The sequence below is a fragment of the Lemur catta genome, chromosome 16, assembly GCF_020740605.2.
Source record: "Lemur catta isolate mLemCat1 chromosome 16, mLemCat1.pri, whole genome shotgun sequence".
Taxonomy (NCBI): Eukaryota; Metazoa; Chordata; class Mammalia; order Primates; family Lemuridae; genus Lemur; species Lemur catta.
Window position 1 is genome coordinate 27205759 of NC_059143.1, and position 19774 is coordinate 27225532.

Below are 19774 nucleotides of genomic sequence, written 5' to 3' on the forward strand. Positions count from 1 at the left end.
GAGCCCTTGTTTCCCCTCCATAAAACAGGGGTGCTGCTCTGCCAGCCGTGCAGGGCAGCTGCGAGGCCCGAGGCACTCTGACCGGAGGCCCTGCTCACTGCTGCAGGCATTGACTGGCCTCCACGTGCCTTGCCCTGGGCTGGGCAGGGGAGTAACAGCAGACAGGGCATGTTGAGTAGGAAGACTGGACGGAGGTGGAAACCAGAAAGCAAGACTCTGGATGAGCCTGGTGAGCTCAGGCTGAAGAATAAGAAGAGATAGGATTCCCCAGAGTCGGATGCCGCCTGCCCGTGCACGGGCATGGTGTGTGTGTCCTACAGCGTGAGGAGCCGGGAGACCCACTGTGCACCACATCTGGGTCTTCCTAGTCCAGGAAGTGGACACTCCTCTTTAGCCAAACCAATTCTTCTACATTATTAAAAAATATCTAGGATGCCACATGTTTTCCTGCCTTTGCCTATGCCACTTAGCCCAGATGTGTCCTCTGCATAAACCTGCCATCCCCACAATCACCACCTCCAGGAAGCCCTCCTTGCCCCGCCTCATTCTGGTCATTTGCGGGCTCAGGGTACCTCTGGCCCCGGGCAGTGTGATTTCTATTCGCACTTGTCGATCAAATCTTGTCAGAGGTCCTCGCCCCTGCCACTGCCTCTCTTTCCCAGTGGACTGGACTCTAAAAATAAAATGACAATGGCAACAGCTGTCATCGGGGAAGATTCCACAGTTCACCAACTGTGTTCCTCCTACAGCAGCTCCCAGCGGGTGTCATCGTCGGGTCTGCAATAGCGGGGTGCGGCTCTCGGGGCAGGGCTGCGCTGCGGTGGGGCGGGGGACTGGGGTCTGAGGGCGGGTGGTGAAGCCCAGCCCTGTCACCTCGATCTCCGGCTCCCGCCGCCTCCCTCCAGCTGGCGGAGAAGCCTAGACTACTGTTTCCAAAACCACACTTCTGCCATGCCGCTCCCCTGTCCCAAAGCCTTACATGGCCTCCCTCTGCCTGATGCATCAGTTTGAAGCAGCTTCTGGAAATCAGCACTCCCATTCTTGCCTTTACCCCAAAGATGATCCCCCATTGTGGCCTCCTGGGGTCCTCCAAACCTGCCTTGGTTTAGGTTATTTTCCCACTTGGAAGGTTGCTCTTTGAGCTCTTTGGGGCTCAGAACTCCCACCTCCCCGAAAGCCAGACCACCTGTTCTGATCTCTGTGGTCCATGCTGTCTCGTCCTTCTTCCTCGCCCCACCTCACCCCCGCCCTGTGGTCCCCTGGCACACCTCACCATTCCTGTGTTGTCACTGGGCTGTTCCCAGTGTGGTGTGCCAGCGGCCAGGGGCACTGGATATGTCACCCCCACATCAGGGCTCACTCAGTGCAGCAAGGAGCACCACCTGGCCCAGGACGGCTGCGAGCTCTCTCTCTCTCTCTCTCTCTCTCTCTCATCTTGCCCATCGCCCAGGGAAGCAGCATATTCCCCCTCCACACTCACGCAGTGCCCAGGACGAGACGCCATGGGAATGGTGATGGGTGGGACACGAGAGGGCCGTGGTCCCCTCTCTCTGTCATTCCTATTCCTGGGCACACGGGCATGAGGCAGCTTTTAAATATCATCCAGAAGCCCATTTGCTATGATTAATATCCCATTTCCCCTGAAACAATCCTTTGCTAAATTAGCCGGGGCCAGAGGGAATTTGCTGAGGAGCTGCGAGTCTCAACTTAACTTTCCAAATAGATTTAAAAAAAAAAAAAAAAAAAAAAACTTCAAAACAAAATGCAGATCAAGCAACACCCCCTCCCCCAGCTGAAAACCTAAAGTCCATTTAAATTCAGCAGGTTTGCAGTTAATTATATTTTCGCACCTATAGCAGGAGTCACAGCCGTATTTATAATGTGTGTCTGCTCCACTGGAGCCTCCACCCGGCCCTCCCTAGGGACCCTTCCCCGCCAGCCACTTCCTTCCCCAGCCACAGAGACCTGTCTTCACGCAGTTGCTGTTTGGGTCTGGTTGTGTGAATACAGGAGGCTTCCTGGATTCTTAAAATTTCTTTTACAAAGGGGCGTGGGAAGGAAAAGGGACAAAGATTCCTTCACGTTTTAAGCCAGGCCATGAGGTGTCTAATCTTTCAGCCCCTCTCAATCTTTCAGACCACCCGCACAGGACCTCCCTGTCTTATGGCTGACGCGAACTTCTCGAACCGAACACTGTCATGTCTTTTTTAAAATGTCAGTCCAAAGTACTTCTGAGATTCAAGTACACAGAAGATCTGCTGGGGACGTGGGCTTGGGGCTGGTCGGTGTTCCAGGGAAAACATCACCACGTATAGCTAGGGAGATTCGGGTGGGGTTAGGACAAGACAGGCCGACACAACGGGGGTCCAAGCCCTGCAAGGAGTGGAGCTGCTTTGCTTCTAGAGAATTTTTAAAAGTAGGCGGGGCTGTGTGAGAGGCAGACTCACAGGGTGGGGCAGGGCGGTCCCAGTGGCTCCTGGGGCCCTCCAGGCCTAGGAGGTGCCATGGCCTGGCCACTAGGGCGGGTAGCTGTGCCCCCACTAAAAGTCCCCCTGGTTTACTGTGATGTCTCCCACACGGCTGCTGGGCAAGGACACAGCTGTGGAAGGGGTATGGTGCTGGCACCGTCCCAGTGAGGCGAGGAGACCTGGGTCTGGTGGGGGAACGAGGAAGTGCACCCCCAACACACACACGCACATATCCACAAGTGCAACCCACGCACGGGCCGGCTTGCAGAGGCTTCCGTGGGGCAGAAAGAGCAGGCGTGGGTGAGGGTGGAGTATTTTCTGCTCTGGGGTGTAGACGCCTCCTTCAAAGGCAGCTGCTTTGGGGCCTTGCACTAGACACCTTGCACCCTCTGGGCTGGGCTGGGGTTAGCTCTGCTCGTCCTGGGGTCTCCTGGGCAGCCCCAAATTAGAGGGCAGGATATGCCGGACCCAGGAGTGGGCTCTTTGTTTCTTATTGACTCAGTATAATTTCAGCTTAATCTTCAATGCGCTGTGGCCCTGGGCCTCTAGCTGCGTGTGCCTCTGCAACCCTCCTGCCCGGGCCAAAGGCTTCCTCAGCAGAGCCCTGAAGGGGCTTCTGTCTGCCCAGAGCTTTTGTCCAAAGAGACATTTGTTGCTTCCTAAGCCTAGAAACTTGACACTTTTGTATATTGAATTTTCATAAAGTGGGACCATCCTGCAGGTCCATTTCATCTAAACACTTGCTAAACTGCCTTTCTAGCGTATGGGACAGAGTGGCCAGGAGAGTCTGAGAGTGAGGAACCCGGCATCGGGAGGTCAGCCGTGGCAGCCGCCGGTCTCCCCAGCCATCCCCCGGCCAGGCCCACCGCAGCAGCCTGCAGCTGCCCCCACCTGGGCCCACAGCCCCCAGTTGGTCGCCAGCAGCCCGTTGAAGCCCTCGCGGACAGCACATTCATTGTCTGTTTAGAAATAAAATAATGCTCGGAGGAGTAATGAGGAATTTAATAGGATTTTAAAAGCCGCAGGAACTGGTAGGGCTACAGATGGTGGAGGGGCCGGGAGGACGGAATCAGCCGTGGGTTTATGGTGGGGAACGTGGCCTCAGGGACGGCCTGGGAGTCGCATCGCATGCACTGTGTCCAACCTCATTAGCCGGCCCAGCGGGACTCCACCGCCACACCAGAGCCAAAGTGGCGAGGGGGCAGGACGCCCTGAAGATGCCTTAGGTGTGCGGGGCAGCAGGACGCTGCTGGCTGAGTGGGATGACTCAGGCGGTCACACCTGCCTTCACCCTCCCATGCCCTCCTCACCCTGCCCAGGTCCCGCTAGAGATAGGCGGGGGGACAGGGACACGACATGGGCTCCCAGGTCTAGAGATGCAGGCTGGGTGGGTGGGTCAGCCCCCGTCAATTCTGCAGGACTTGGGGAGGGTGGGGGGACACGACAGGTGTCCCTCCACCCACAGAAGCTTCCCAGGGGTCTGCAGACAGTCATTGTGACTATCCCTCCAGGGCCCCCTTCACGGCTGGCACTCAGGGCAGCTCCCCAGGGTCCCCTGCAGCCGGTGGGGAATGGCAGGAGTTCATCACGGTGAGTTCAACCTGCCCTCGGCCACCTGAGTCCCCCTGATTCTCTCAGCGGCACATCTCCACTGCCCACTTCGCTGCTCTCCCCTGGGCCTGACACAGGGCTTCTCAGGAAAACACACCCCACTGGCCAGGGAGGGACTTGGAAGCCCCTTGGTGGCTGGGACCTGTCCTCCAGCTCGGACGTCACCCGTCACAGCCAAAGGTCTGCTGTCAGCTGCTGACTTCACTTGGCAGCTTGTCTATGTAGCTGGGCCTGACTCCGCTACAGAGACGGCCACCTGCGTGTGTCTGTGGGCAAGTGTGGCGTCCAGTTTCAGGCCTGGGGAGAGGGCCGTGGTGGGAGGAGGCTGTTTCCAACCTTGCTGTGGTCTCTCTGGATGTGCTCCCGATGCCAGACCCGCCCCCTCCCGAGCCTGTGCCTTTGGGGACAGAGCTGCCAAGAATGGGCCTGTTACCCTGAGGCCCTGCTGGACCCAGCCTCCACTTGCTTCTCACGTGGCCGACAGGTAGAAAGAGACAAAGGGGACTCACAGGACAGACAGAGACAGAGACAGGCCCAGACACACGGCGGGGCAAAGAGGCAGGATGAGCAGAGGTGTGTGGGCGCCCCCAGGGGTCCCCTCTTCCCGGACTGTCCTGCTCAGCCATCTTGATCCTAGCTTCTCCAACTCGTCCCTCGCTCCCTAGACAGCCATCCTGCTGCTTTTTCTGTCATTTCCTGTTGATGGGATAAAACCTGCTGGCCCCAGTCTGTGCCTTGCCCCCAGCCACTGTGTCCCTGGGGAGGGCGTTTACTTCCCACCTCCCTGCGAGCCGGCGCGAAGCCTTTGTCTGTGCGTGTGTGTATGTGTGTGTGTGTGTGTGTGTGTGTGTGTGTGTGTAGCACGCTGGGAGGAAGGTGTGTGACAGCACCCTGGGCTCCTCCAGACACGGGGTGGACGACACCCACGCTGGCCAGCCCTCAGTGTGATGGTTACTGCTAGGCGGTGGGGGTGGCTTCTGAGGCTGGGGGGAGAGCGTGCATCTGGAGTCCGCTAGACCTGGCCCGGTCTCCACCGCTCGTCCCTTCCTTAAGGACCCCTGCCTGGCCACTGGCCCTCTTGGGCCCATCGAGCTGGGCCCCAGCTCAGCCTAGGGGCTTCCTGAGCAAGTTGACTGCCTGAGGCCAAGCCGTCAGAGCCTCGTCCTCCCCACCTCTGACCCCACAACCTGGCTGCAGGCGCTCGGTGGGGACTGTCCTCTCTTCTGGCCTTAGCGCTCCCCTGGTCTGAGACCTGGGAGGAGGGGAGGGGTCAGGGCCGCAGGGCAGCTCACTCTGGGCACCTGTGGAGACTCCAACCGGAAGCTGAGCATGAACCAGCTCTTGGGGTGGGGGGTATCTGCCGGCCGGGAGGCACAGGACACTGTACCACCTGCCCTAGGGAGGTAGCACCACCTCTGAGATGGCCACCTGCCATGGTCAGGGCAGGTGGGGAGGGACGTGCCCTCCACCTGGTTCTTCTCCGTCCCCAGCCTGCCTCAATCTCTGGGTTGATGAGCTGGTTTGCTTATTTTGGGGTTGAATCTGAGTTTAAACACTTGTTCCAGGGTGTTCTGTGGGGTTAACTGGGTCCTCCACGCACAGGGATGGCTCCTAGTGTGTGTGGGGGGCTCTCTCTCTTGGCTTTCTTTCCCTGTCTAACAGGAGCCCTGGCTCCTAGTGGTGGTAGCAGGGCCCTTTCCTCTCTTCCTGCCTGGGGACATTACAGCTGCCATGTCCTCTTTCTGTCTGTGACCCCTCACCCCACCAAGATCAGTGGCTCCTGCTTCTGATAGAGACAAACCCACCCTCTTGGCCTTGTGTTCAAGGCCCCATTTTCACATTGTGTTCTCACTGTCTCCTGTTAGTCTAATTCCCACCTCCTCCAGGAAGCCCTTCCTGCTTACTCCAGGCCACGGTGAGCTCTCTCTTCTCTGACTCGCTCCTGCCCTGATCTTTCATGGCTCAGGGGTAGGGAGGTCTGAGAGCAGCCTGGCCCTCCTTCCTCACCTGGGACCTTTCTCCTCTCCCTTCGGCCACCTTGAGAATGGCCCAGAGGTGTTACAAACGCCCATTGGTGCCTTCCCACTGCTCCTGAGCCACCCAGAGTCTGAAAGCCACCTGGGAGTCAGAGGAGTGCACATAGCTCAGGTTTTGGTGGCCAACAGGCAGGGGTTAGAATTCTGGCTTTGCTTCTTTCTGGCTGTGTGCCCGGGAACAAATTACCTAGCCTCTCTGTGCCTTGGTTTGCACCTGTAAGTCCTCAGGGTTGTTGTAAATATGGATTAAACATATTAGTATAAAATCCCCAGCCCTCAGTCAGCACTTTTTAAACAGCAGCCTCACTGGATAATGACCCCTCTCCCCCCGCAGGTGAGGAGGCGGAGGCCTGGGGAGGGAGCTGTGCCTGGGCCGGAGCTCACCCTGGCCAGAGATAGGACTAGAACCTGGACCAGAACAAGAGCTGCCGTCCTGTGCTCTTTCTGAGGCACAGCCTTGCCCCGTCCCCACCTCCTGCCTGTGGGCTGATGTGACCAGCAGATGCCTCTAGAAGCATGGGCTGTGCAGTGGGCTCTGTGGTGGGCGAGGCAAGGAGAGGCCTTCCTCCCGCCCCCCTGGCCCAAGTCCTCTGCAGGTCCCCAAATCCTATGCAGAAAGGACATGTCTCTGAGCTGTCATGGGCATTCACCTGCACCCCGAGGGCAGCTAGGGACCCTAGGGCCACAGATGTCCATGTCCTCAGGGTCTCTGGGATTCCTCGCCTGGGCCAGGGCTGGGCCCACCTTCCCCACTCCCACCTGTCTCCTCCTCCAGCTGTGCCCCTTCCCTCTGCACCTCTCTGCTTCCCTCCTCCCACCCACTCCCCATCACACCCCTCCATGTCCCTCATCATCCGTTCTCACTTCTCCCGGGTCCCTTCTCCTCTCCCCCATTTCTTTCATCATTTTTAATGCTCACCTCTCCCCCTACCTCCTAGAAGGAGTATTTAATGGCTATTAAATTATTTTAAACTAACTTTCTTTTTTTTTAAAAAAAAAAAAAAAGCTTGGTGTTGGTGCTGACTCAGGACCATCTCGCTGTTTAATATTGAATATGCAATTAATAGATAGATGTTTAGGGCTGGCTCTCTGCCCCCCTTCTACTGCGGGAAGGATAAAAGAGCTGATTAATCTGGTTTGGGGCAAGTGTCAGCCGCAGGAGATATATAGGACAAAGGAGATGAGGTTAGCAACTTGGAGTCAGGGAGCGCTCGCCTCCCGGGCAAGTTAAAGGAGAAAAGGTTGGAGTCAGAGCTGGGTGAGGCCCGCTGGGCAGAGGGCCTGCCCGGCACCCACTCTGGTCTGCAGAAAGCTGGCTGGGCTCAGGGCACCTCCTGCCCCCGCAGGGGCCTGGCTCGGTGGAACCTTGTTCATGCCACCCCTACTTCTTCTCCAGTTGTGCAATCTGCCTCCTTCAAGGCCGGAAGTGCCACCTCCTCAAGTGTCACCTCCTCTGAGGCCTCTGGCTGCCCCGGCCTAAGGGATCCCCTCTCTGGGACCGCTGGCGGCACCTACCCTGAGCTACCTGCCTATCTGGGACAGTTTCCTCTGCCGCGGCCTCCTGGCCATGCTACCTGGAAAGGGAGCTGGCTGCAGGTGAGTCACTGTATGCCTGGGTGACCTGGGCCCTGGCTCCTGGGCCTGCCTGCTGGAGACAGTCTCCTGGAGAGGCCCCTCGCTCTGTGTGGGCCTCGTGAGCTCCGAGAGGCCGAGTGAGGACAGCACTTGTCTCACTGCCAGGGAAGGGGCAGGAGCAGGTGACACGAGCCAGGCGGGCTCTGCTCACTGGGGCCCCTCATGCCTAAACCATCTTCACTCCTCAACCAGCTGGACCTCGACTACCGGGGTCCTCAGGACCAAGCCCTGGAGGGTAGGGGCTGAGCCCCGGTGGCCTGGTGCCCGGGGCAGCGCCCTGCTGGGGCACAGAGGGCAGCAGCCTGACTGGAGGGGCCCAGGTCCCAGGGGCAGGCAAGCCACCTGCGGCCACGCTGAGGTTCTCTCCAGGACACTTGGCTTCCCAAATTTGCAAGTAGCTTTTGCCTATTTTACTTTTTTGTCCTTAATTTCCGGGTAAACTTTTTTGGGGGGGGGAAGGAAGGTGAGAGAGAGAGAAAGTCCTCAGTCCTGGCTGAGCTAAAGGGCTGGAGAAGCACAGGGCACAGGGTCCAGAGCCTGGGTAGGGGGGTGGACAGGGGCACCTGTGCCAGAGCCGGGGGCGGGGGCAGCTCCTGGCCAGGAGGCCAAGGACAGCTGCGGCAGGTTGTCCCATCCTGGCACCTGGCCTTTCATGCTGGACCCACCAGCACTGCCTGGGGGGAGGGTAGGCTGGGGTGGCACCTGGAGGCTGTGCCCAATGTCCCCGTCTCGGGGCAGGAAAGGCCCCAATGCCTTACACTCCTCTCAGTGGCCTCCGGGATTTTTCTAAACCCGCCCCAGGCAGCTCCTGGCTCTGGGGGAGGGCGGGCGGGAGGAGGCCGGAGGAGGGAGCCACCTTCCCCTCGGTCCCCCAGGGGTGCCCTTCTTAGGTGTGGCTGCTCAGCTCACGGCCTGGCCCGGTCTCCGTGTGTACTTAGGGTGGGCTCCTCACTGCGGAGGGGACAGAGCCTCCCCTCAGGGCTCCCTGACCAGTTCAGGGCCTCAGTTCGGCCTCCTGCATGGCACAGCGGCTGAGAGTACAGCTCAGGGCGGAGCGTGGGCAGGGCCCAGGGGGGTGAGGGCCAGTGGGAGGCGCCCAGGTGCTCAGGAAGGACAATGCCCTCCTCCCCGAGGAGGGGCCGGGGAGGGGGCAGCTAGCAGAGGCTGCGAATTGTTTTCACCCAGCAGGGCTCTCTCCCGTAGGCGAGGTGGGGCAGGCTGTGTAGCGGGGGTCTCTGCTCACTGCAGGCGGCAGTGCCTGGGTGGTGGAGGCCTGACCTTTGATGCTGGAGGTGCTTTCTTTGCCATCTCTTCTCCCTTTATTCTCTTTTAACGTTGCAGCGTGTTTGGATCCCCACTAGAGGACTCTAGGACAAGGCTATGCCCGGGGTGGGCTGGGGTTACCCTGGGGCTGAGGTGGGAGTGGGCAGTACAGCCACCAAGGCACACTGCACTGGGAGGGTGACTGTCACCTGAGGACAGAGCTGCCCCTGGCCGGCCACCTGCCTTGCCCTTCCCGGGCTGGGCTTCAAGGTGAGGCAGCTCCTTAACCAGGCTCTCCCCAGTGCGCTCGGCCACCTCATGCCGGGCTCCTACGGGCTCCAGGCTCCGGGGTGAGCATTTGGGGGTGAGGCTGTGTCCCTCTCCTCTGTCCCTTTCTGGACATCCCCCTGCCTGCTTGTATCTAGCTCCAGGATCTCTGTCTCAGTGCTGGCCTTGTGTGCCCCATGCCCCCACGGGTAGCCCCTCTCAGATTTGCCCCCCGTGGCCTGAGTCCTCCTAGGGCACGGCTGCAGCCATGTCCTACCTCCCCTTCACCTGCGCAAGTCCCGGTACAGTGGGGCTTTCCTTGGCAACACAGAGGTAGGCACACGCTTTGGGGGTCCTACAGAGGGCAGAAGGATGCCCGAGGACATGCTGTTTGTTTGCTCAGAGAGGCACAAACCCGCCGTCTGGCAGACCCCAACCACAAACGTCCCTCCATTCTCTGCACACCAGTCACCCAGAGCCCTGTTCCCAACCCCAGCCACGAGATCGGTCCCCAGGGGGGCAGGAGGAGGAGGCAGGGAGTCGCTGCATCACTGCGTGGGGACAGGAGGGAAGGGGAGGTGGGGGCAGAGACAAGTGGGCCCTCACGTGAAGGGGGCTGGCGCAGGCAGCTACTACCTCCTCGGCTCTCGCTGTCCGCAGGCTTCACCTGGATTGGCCGGTTCATCTGCAACAGAGCAGAGGCGACAGCATTAGAGCAGGCCTGGGGGAAGCCGGCCGACCCCGCACTCAGGGGCACTGTGCACCAGGCCATGCCCTCTCGCCATGCACACACGCAGATACCCACGCACACGTCTGCACACGCAGAGCCCCGCCAGGCCCCCTCCACTCACAGCCCAGGGCCCCGTTTTTTCAGGGGCTGCCTCTGAATTGGAGGCCCTGAGGTGCCCCCCCCCCCCCGCCCACTTGGAGCAGCTCTTGCGAGCTTGTGATCTCAGAATCTGAGGTTCACAGAGATTCCTGCCCTGCCCCTCTGTGGCCCACGAGGCCTAGTGTCCCCAAAGCGCACATTTGACTCAGCCCTGGTTCACGCAAGACATCTGGTCTCTGGCTACAGATGGACCCCTGAAGGCCAGGGCGTGGTATCGAGCGTCCCCCCACTGTGTGCCGTCTCGCAGACATGGCCTGTGGGGCAGCCGTGGCTGAGGCTCGGGCCACCCAGCTCCTCAGCTGGAGCAGAGCGCAGGGCTGGGGCTGCTGCGTGCAGCCAGGGCTGTCCCCTCAGGGTGGCGTGGAGTGGGCACAGCTGCCCGTGTGGTGTCTGTGCACCAGGAGGACACGAGGGCAGGGCCTCTCTCGGGTCCGTGTCAATGGCCCGTTCAGGCCACTAGGGGTCTCTGCACTCCGAGCATCTGGGCTCGGCGGTCCAGCTTCAGCCCTTGCCCAGAGGTGCCAGGCGGGTTCTCCAGCCCTGAGGTCCCACCGTATTTGAAACAATGAAACTGATAGAGATCACGCGAATGCAAACGGACTGTGTGTCTCTGCCAGCGCTTCTGCCTGGCACGCACTGTCCCTGGTCCCTTACTGCGCTTGCCTTTCCTCCGGGAGCTCAGGCCCTGCGAGGCAGGCGGGGCGGAACTGACACCCCCATTGTAGAGACAGAGAGGCCGAGGCAAGGAGAACCCCGTGGCAGGAGGAGGCTGGGACCCGGGTCTGCCTGAGCTATTTCTATGCTTCTGTCCTGTGGCCTGGAGACATCTCCTTGCCAATTCCCTCCCGTGCAGGGGCTGGCCAGCCGGTCACACGCTTCCTCCTGCTTTCCGGTCTAGGATTCGAAGTGAGCTTGGCTGCGTCAAGACAACTGGGTGGGGGAGTGTGGGTGCCCGTGACTCAGCAGGGCGAAGACGAGGCCAGAGGAAGGGCAGGGCAAGGAAGGACAGAGACGGGAGGCAGGACGACGCGGCAGACAGGAAGGAGGCACAGGCAGGACGCCGAGGGGCGGGGTGCCATCGTTCGCCCCCAGGCCCCCACTTGACACCCTGATGGATGGAGGGAGAGCAATGTGCTTTGTGTGTGAGCTCTGGCAAACTCTAGTCGCAGCAGGAGGAGGACGCGCACCCAGTGACGTTCCCGGCTTGCCATGAGGCATCCGCTATTCAAGAGGGATCCAGGAGCCCCAGAGCTTTGGGACTCAGCATCCCACCCCTTCCGGGCTGCCCTGTCCTCCTGGAAGGTCCCGTCCTCCTGGCGTCCCCCAAACCCGCCATATTCTCCTTCCCCAGGAAGGTCCAAGGGTGGGATTCTCTAGGACAGGTTTCTACAGCTTTCTTGCTTATGTAATTTTACAGTCCTCCGAGGTAGGGAGTATTATCTCCATCTTTTCGATGGGAAAACGTGAGCTCGGAGGAGAGGCAGAGCTGGGATGCAGGGGGTGGGCAGGCACGGAGCTACCACTGCGGTGGCCATCGGCTCTGCACACGTTATCTCGTGTGACCCTGGCTGTTCGGGGAGGACGCAGGTGAAGATGTCCATCCGGTAAGGGAGTTTGGGATCAGGTCCTCTGGCCCATCATGGCGAGTACAACCTCTTCTGCACGACCCCCCACGTCTGGCCCCAGCGCCTCTGGCACCACTCCCACCCCACATCCCAGCGCCTTCCCCGGGCCCGCAAGCTCCCCCACCCACCCCCCACCCCCAGCCCTCTCTTGACATTCTGCTCATTCTTTGAGGCCAGTCCACACGAGCCCCTGTACTGGACTGAAGTCTGTGTCCCCAAAACTCACATGGTGAAGCCCTAACTGCCCCCCACAATGAAACTATATTTGCAAATAGGGTCTTTAAGGAGGTACTTAAAGTTAAATGAAGTTATAAGGGTGAGACCCTAACCCCACAAGACTGCTGTCCTTATAAGAAGAGGAAGCATCCCCAGGGAGGTGCACACAGAGAAAAGGCCACGTGAGGACACAGTGAGACAGGGGCCGTCTTCAAGCCGTGAAGAGAACCCTCACCAGAAAACAACCCTGCCCATGCCTCGATCTTGGCCTTCCAGCCTCCAGAATAGTGAGAAATACATTCTGGTCGTTTAAGCACCCAGTCTGTGGTATTTGCTGAGGCAGCCCTAGCCAACTAATGAGCCTGGCTGGTGTGCCCCAGCGGGAAGGGCACCCCCTTTTCCATAGAGAAGGTACACCCAAGGCATGGGGGGACTTGCTGTGGGGGGTTCAGGCTGCCCAGGCCTCTCAAAAGATACGCAGCACTCTCAGGAGCACGAATGGCTGCTACATTATTACATTGCTAGGTTATCATAACTTCTCTCATGATGTATGCAAATAGATCAACTTCAGTCAAGGAAATGGAGTTTCAGAGAGGTTAAGAAACTAGCTTGAGGTCACCCGGGGGGGTGACATCAAGATGAACCCAGGATTCCTGGCACCTGCCTGTGCATTCGGGAGGACCTGGGAACCAGGTAGGGGGGGCTTGGGTGTGTCCAGCAAGGTTCAAAGCAGGGGGTGAGGAGGGGAGGGGGCAGGGGCAGGCGGGGGGTTTAGTCTTCCCCAGCAGGGACGGGAGGGAAGGAGCAGCAGAGGGGTGGGAGCCAGACCCACCTGCGGAATGTGTGGAGAGACATGGAAGGGAGGGAGGGAGGGAGGCCCCACTCCTGGGGCCAGACCACGCCCATGCAGACCCTCATCGTTAGGGAGGAAGGCCGGGACTGCTGAGAGGAGCCTCCTGCCCTCCTTCCTGGCATCTCGTTTCTGGGTTCCATGGCCGGGCCTCTCTAGTGGGGCCCGAGAACAGCTGGGGTGAGTCCTGTGGTTGGCAGGGCTGCAGTAGAGCTGTTTCTGATGTGACGGGTCCCCTTTTCCACGGCAAATTAAATGAGGCCAATGGAGTCTCCCTGTGCACGGAGCCTTCCACCCTAGGGGCACGCCACCCTCAGGCAGCCAGCCCACCGTCCCCTGTCTTTGGTGCCTGCAGTGCTCTGCCCCTTGCTCCCTGACCACGCCAGCCCTGGACAGGGCCCAGACCCCTCCCCGGCTTCGTGCTGGGCTGGCTCGGGCACGGGCCCCTCCGCTTCTCTCCACTTGCACCGCGGCCTCCTGCCTCCCGACGGTGGGATCTGGGACCTCTGCCAGCTCCTGCCGGCCCCCAGCCACAGCTGGGCCCCCGGGGGGGCGCTCCATACACACCGGCGGAGCAGACCCGAATCGGCTCCCACGCAGCTGTGGCTCCTGGGGTCATTTTTCATGTCCTGTTATAATCTGAGGGTGGTCAGCGTCCAGACGGCCTTTGCGGGGCCTGTCGGAGAGGCGCTGGGCTAGACGGGGGGATAAAATACAGCCCTGCGCTTTCTTAATTCTCAGCAGAAAGAAAGTGTCAGGCTCGGTCAGGAAGATTTCTCGGCTGCAGCCTGAAGGGAGACTACCCGCCCTCCCCTGCTCCCGGGCCTGGCCTTGCCAAGCCCTGCTTCTGCTCTGGGGACCGCGGGGTGGACACAGCAAGTCCGTCTGGGCGGGGAGGCCAGGCCAGGACGCAGGGAGGGGAGAGAGGACAAGGCAGCGCTTGGGGGAGGGCACGGGGAGAAAGGGACAGCAGAGGGCTCTGAGGGAAGGAGAGGAGACGAGGGAGGACCCAGGAGAGAGGGGAGGAAGGCCAGGGGAGCAAATGCCTTCTCCCTGCCCTTCTGTCACTTTGCTCCCTTGGGTCCTTGCCAGGGCCCCTCAGGGCCTTTTCTTCCCCTGTCCCTGCCCCTCTGTCCAGCGCTTGCCTCAGCCAGTGTGCCAGTCCCCCAGGAGGGATTGGGGCCCGTGGCTAGTGGCTACCCGGCCTGGGGTGCAGGAGCTGCCCTGGCCGATTCTCCTTCTGAGATGTCATGCGAGTCCCCGCGGAGACCCTGTGGCCTTCAGTCCAGGTCCTCCTCCAGGTGCCTGGTGGGAGTTGGTAGCCAGGGCTGCCTTCCCTGGGCCAGACTCCTGGGGTCAGTCCTCTGGGCTGTCACTAACCCTGGGGACTGTGTTTCTGCTTCCTGCTGGGCCCCCTCAGGCGAGCAAGTGGCCCGGCCCACAGCCGCTGTCTCTGCTCCTCACTCCGGAGGGTGGGCGGGCGGCGGCTCCTTCCCGGCCCCTCCCGTTCAGGCTGTGCCGCCCTCCTCCCCAGCCCGCTGCCATTTTTGCATCAACACATATCCATGCATTAAACAAGACATTCCATTAATTTCTTCATCATCATAACTTAAGCTGGGACATACCCTTTAAATATTCATTCAGCTATGAAAACTGGGCATTAAAATTTTAATAATGTCAAGCTCATTTGAACCAGGCTCCTTGGGGACGATTACGATACAATTAGAATAAATACGATGATTGAGCTGGTCGAAAGGCTTCACCTGTCCAGCTTGGCTCCCTGCAGAAGGAAGGGCTTGGAGCTGGTGGGCAGACAGACAGACTGACAGTCAGTCCAGGCTGGCTCTTCCCTGACTCCCTCTCCCTACCTTGTGCCTCCAAGTCTACCCACACAGGCCCCTGCTGCCCCCCACACCCAGGACTAGGGTGCAAGGCCCCTTGCTCATCCAGGAAGATGGCTCTGGTTAACCCCACTGGCCCCAGCTGCTCCCTTCCTGGTCCCCCTGGTCCAACCTGGGCTGTGCTCACTAGGCTGGTCATTGTGCATCACCTTCCTGTTTGTCTGTGCCTCCTCTCCCCTACCTTACTGGGGCTCCCTGAGGCTGGGATGAGCACCCCATCAGAGCAGGGCCGGCCTGTGCAGGGGCCCCGTGGACCCAACTGTGTTCTGCCACCAAAGGAAGGGACTGTCTTCTCCTGGCTTCCCCTTGTGCTGCACCCCCCTTCCTGAGGGCTGGCGTGGAGATCTGGGGTGGGGCTGGGCCTCCCTGGACCCTCACTGCCTGGAGACAGTGCTGGAGGAGGCCCCGGGGATGTCCCTCACTGCTCACAGAATCGCAGGCCCCTCCTGGGGGCTGGCTTGTGTCCCTGTTGGCACCTTCTGCCTCACGCAGGGCCCCCAGCATGGCCCACCCAGTGCTGTCCCAGAAATAATGGGGCTAACTTTCTCCCCCCTGGAAAGCCTCCCGGTCACTCCTCACTGCATCCAAACCCCACTCTTCCTCCAAGGCCGAGGTGTGGAGCCCACCTCCTCCAGCAAGGCTTCCTTGATTACCACACACGAACCCGTCCTACTGTGCTCTCTCTCTCTCATGTGTGTGCACATGTGTAGGCCAGAGACAGACAGAGACAGAGGTATATAGAGAGAGACAGAGATAGAGAGACTTGCTTCTCAAGCAAGAGCAGGTCTCCTACTCAGGGACCCCCAGAGCCAACCTCAGGACTGGGCTTCCCTGTGTGTGTTGGGCGGGGCTTGATGAGTGCTGTGTGACATCTCAGACATCTTAACAGAATTCACTTTGGCTGGGGGAGTGGGGATTAGGAGTAAAGGAGACGGTGGAGCAAGTGTACGAGGGCAGGGCCTGCTGCCTGGTAGGTGCTCAGAAAGATCAGCCTCCGCTGGTTTTCCAGTCTAAACACAGATGGCTCAGGAAGGCCTGGACGGACGCCGGGGGCAGGGAGGACAGGTGGGGTGGCAGCCGCAGGTTACGGTCGGGTCGCGGCCCATGAGGATGGCCAGAGTGCTTTACAGATGGCTGCCACACCCCCAGATGTCACTCCAGAGTGGGCGTCCAAGCTTTCGAGTGGAGGGTCCCTTCTGGCCCCTTTTGGGGTGTGTGAGCACCTGGCAATAACTAGCTACCTGCTCACCAGAGGGGACCCCCTCTCCCCAAGCCGTGGAGACACAGATTCACACCCGGCCCAAACCTGCCACTGTCACTGAGAGGGCAGCTCTCACCTCCCTTCCACGCCTGGTCCATGCGCTCGTGTGGGCTCAGCCCCCACCCCACGCCTGTGGTTTTCAGGCAACTCCAGCTCTTATCCTCCCGGAGAATCAGCTTCTATGCTCTCTGCCCTCCGCCGCCCCCCTCCCCAGCACACCAGACGGTGGTGGAAGCGGTGAAACAGCAGACCCTGCCTGCTGCGGCCCCCTGGGCCGTTTGTGCTCCAACCCGGCAGTGTCACTGCGCCGGGAAGACAGACGTGATTTGCAGGGCCCCTTGTTCCAAGAGCAGAAAAAAAAACTACCCTAAAATATAAAGCTTCTTTCTTCCATGGTCTCTCAGCTTGTCATGGCATTTTTTATGCACTATGTGATGTCATTTTAAATAAAGAAAAATATAAATTTTAAATTATTAGCATGGATGTTACAGTTCATCTTTATTTTGTGCAATGCCAGTATTAAATGCAAATATCAGAGTGTTTGCCTCCTATGCAGAATCACCAAAATTACACAGTTTCGTGGCTTGTGCCTGGAGGGTGCCTTGAGCTGGAAATGCGAGCCAGACTCAGGAAGGTCGGAAGAGAGGGTCCCCCAGGCAGGGAGCAGGTCCCAAAGGATGGCTCCCTCAGTCATGGGGACCCTCATAGGTCCCTGGAGCCCACATGCAACCTGGGGTGAAGCTTGGGCCTGAGGACGGCTGGGTTCTCCTTCCCACTGGCCACGCATGGAATGACGTGTCACACCCCAGCTGACGGTAGGCCCTGGAAGTCCAGCCAGACATCACCTCTTCCCATGGGCCCCCTGTCCTAACCCACATGGACAGGCAACCTTCAAGGGTGTTGTACACTCTGTGCCAGGGATGTGGACTACCTGGGTAAGAGGCTCATCCGTGCTGAGACATGGCCTCTGTCGGCTGGGCAGACATGCCACAGCACTGCCCAGGCCACTGCTGGCTGGCACAGAGGACAGCCGTGACTGCAGGTGGGGCCCTGGATGCACGTGGATCGGGCGGGAGGAGGAAGGCAGAACTTTACATGAGCAGAGACTCCAAGCCCCTGACACATGCTCCTTCATCCCTCAAACTTCACTTACAAAAGACAAGTTCAAAGATAAAATGATAAGACTTTCAAGACGGCAACTGCAGAGCACCACACTAAGCGTGGGACCCAGACCCCTCTGCATGGGGGGCCCTGTGTGACCGCAGGGGTTGCAAGCCCATGAAGCTCCCTGGACGTGTCTTGCTGGGTCCCCATCTCCATCCACCAACACTCCGCATCCAGCATCTTCAGCACGGGCCGGGTCTGTGCGCCAGTGCCAGCTACAGAAAGTTCCGGGACGAACTCTGGGCAACTTGGAGAGAGGATAGACAGAATTTTCAGCCTGAGGTATAAAAACCTGGTGACCAGGGTGCAACAACCTCAATATGGGTGGAGAAGAGAACTCAGGAATGAGTCCTGGGGGCCAAAGGTGGGCCGGTCGCTCTCCAGAGACTCTGTCCTCTGCCTGAACGGTGCCTTCACTGGCACTAAGCAAAAGGTAATTAACAAATTAATTAATGATGAAGTTATTTGTTTAAAGCCCCAGGAGGGCAGGGTCTGTGTCCTGTGCCCTGTTGAATTCCGGGGCCGTGCTTGGTAGGCTCCGAGTAACTGCTGAAGGAAAGGATGAGCCCTTGCCCGAGGGCTTCCGCAGCCACCCCCCCCCCCCCCAGAAGGGCTCGCAGGGGAACTGCAGAAGTCGCGCACGTTATTTGTAGCTTGTTGTAAATATATTAATGCTTTAATTACCTCCTTAATAAATTGCATATGGTTCATTCCATAGAGAGGGGTTAGCGATTTGAGGAATCCCGTCTGCTGTCATTGCAAAGTTCTGACTCGAGGACGCTCCCAGCGGTTATTGCAGTGACACCCGGACACCCCCACACCATGGTACAATTCGGAGGCCCGCCCTGGCCAGGCCAGTTGGTGGCACCGCACCCCTCCTAGGGGGCGAGCGGCAGATGCCCAGGCTGCCTGTGGGTGCAGCGGCTCCTGCCCCCTTTCCCGCCTGGTCACTCACCAGCCTCCCTCAACTGTCAGTGTCCCCTCTCGCCCTTGCAATCTACATCAGGGGACCCCTCACACTCCCCGCTTTCTTTTCTTCATTACCTTGTCACAATTCGGGACCACTGTGGTCCCAGATCTGTGGCTTTATTTGTTTAGTGTTTGTCTCCAGTCTATGAGGAGTTTCCGATGCACACCCAGCATGGCACCTGGCGCACAGTAGGTGTTTAGGAAATACTGACCCAACGCATGACCGGATTCTCTCTCGTGCCCCAGCACTGTCCTTGTGCCCTCGGCCTCAGCAGTGCCCTTGCGGCAGGAATGCCCAGAGGCCAGAAGTGGGTCACCACGCTGGGCAGCCGCGTTTCAGCCCAAAGAGAAAGGCCCTTTAATCCTCCCTCCTCCAGCCAAGTGGCGTGTTGCACCTTCGGATTAGGAAGGGTTTATTGAAGCGGAGGCGATCATCGTTTAGAGAGACAGCCAGTGAGCACCGACCAGACAGAAGAACCAGAGGTTATTGTTAAAATATGCAAATCCAGAGCCCATTGAAATGCAAACCCTTCAGATAAGATTTTTTTAATAAATCTGGTTTCTGCTCCCACTCCCCGCTCCGAGGAGGCCATCTGATGCTTGTTGGGTCAGGACACACACCGGACGTAGGCCCTGTCAGCTCTTCACCCCTCTCCTCATTCAGACCTTTCAGCCTGAGCTGCCCAGGGTGGGGCTGGCTGCCCCCCACACCCCACGCCTGTCCCATCCCTTTGGGTCACTCACACAGATGTCTCACCCTCTCCTGCTGACTGCAAGGCCCCCTCCCTTCCATTCTTCACTTTCACCCCCACCTCCTCTCATATTTGCCCACAAAGTGAAGTCCCAAGCCTTTGCCTCCTCCTCCAGCAAGCCTTCCATGATTTGGTCCACCTAAGTACATTTGTCACTTTCAGAGTCATTGCCCCTGGGCTCACTTTGGTCTGCTGCTGTCAGACACAGCCCTCAAACGGATGAAGGGGAGGCTGCTGAGAGCCAGTCCACGTTCCCAACTGTCTTAATGACCTGGCTGTGACTCAGCCCGGGCTTGGGGGTGCTGGCTTTGAGCCAGGAGGTGAGAAGTGAGGCATGTGTGCTGGAGCCATGTGCCCGGCTGGGGCTGTGCACTTGGTCTCGGAGGCATGAGTGAGCCCTGGCGGGTGAGGTTTATCAAGTCCTTCCCACGCTCCAGACTGTGTGCTGACACAGGACGGGGCTTCTGTCCTTCCGGCCTTCCTGAAACCCAATGAGCCAGGTGGGCAAACTTGCGGGGTGGCTAGGTGGGAATGGGGTGGGGGTGGGCACTCCGAGGACGGGCCAGGGAAGGGTCCTCAGGGTGCGAGAGTGTGAGGAAAGTTGCTGGAGGGCCGGAGGACAGGCAGGTCAGGTGGAGGCTGGGAGGACCTGAGCTTGTGGAGTGGGCAGTGGGGTTGGGTCCCCCATCCGTTTGCAGCAGGGATGACATTCCACTAGGGCCACATTTGGAAATCGGGAGGAGGCAGCCCCGTGCGCAGGAGGTCAGAGGTGCCTGAGCAACGCCAGGCAGATGTGTAGACCAAGAGTGGCCAGCATCGTCTTGGTACCTGGTCCCCTCCCCACCTGTGGGAAGAGAGAGGTCCAGG

The 19774-nt window shown here is 59.4% G+C and overlaps 1 protein-coding gene across 50 annotated transcripts in view; it reads right to left on the minus strand.

Moving 5' to 3' along the window:
* Positions 1-19774, minus strand: part of CELF4 (CUGBP Elav-like family member 4) — a 296015-nt gene that overhangs the window by 58433 nt on the left and 217808 nt on the right. For 28 of the 50 annotated variants that reach the window (XM_045527327.1, XM_045527286.1, XM_045527284.1 and 25 more), the window contains exon 3: positions 9917-9965. In XM_045527327.1, the coding sequence (XP_045383283.1) occupies positions 9917-9965 (49 nt within the window). Of the gene's footprint in view, positions 1-9886; positions 9966-19774 lie in introns of all 50 variants that reach the window. The other 22 variants (XM_045527281.1, XM_045527280.1, XM_045527279.1 and 19 more) reach the window with 1 other exon arrangement.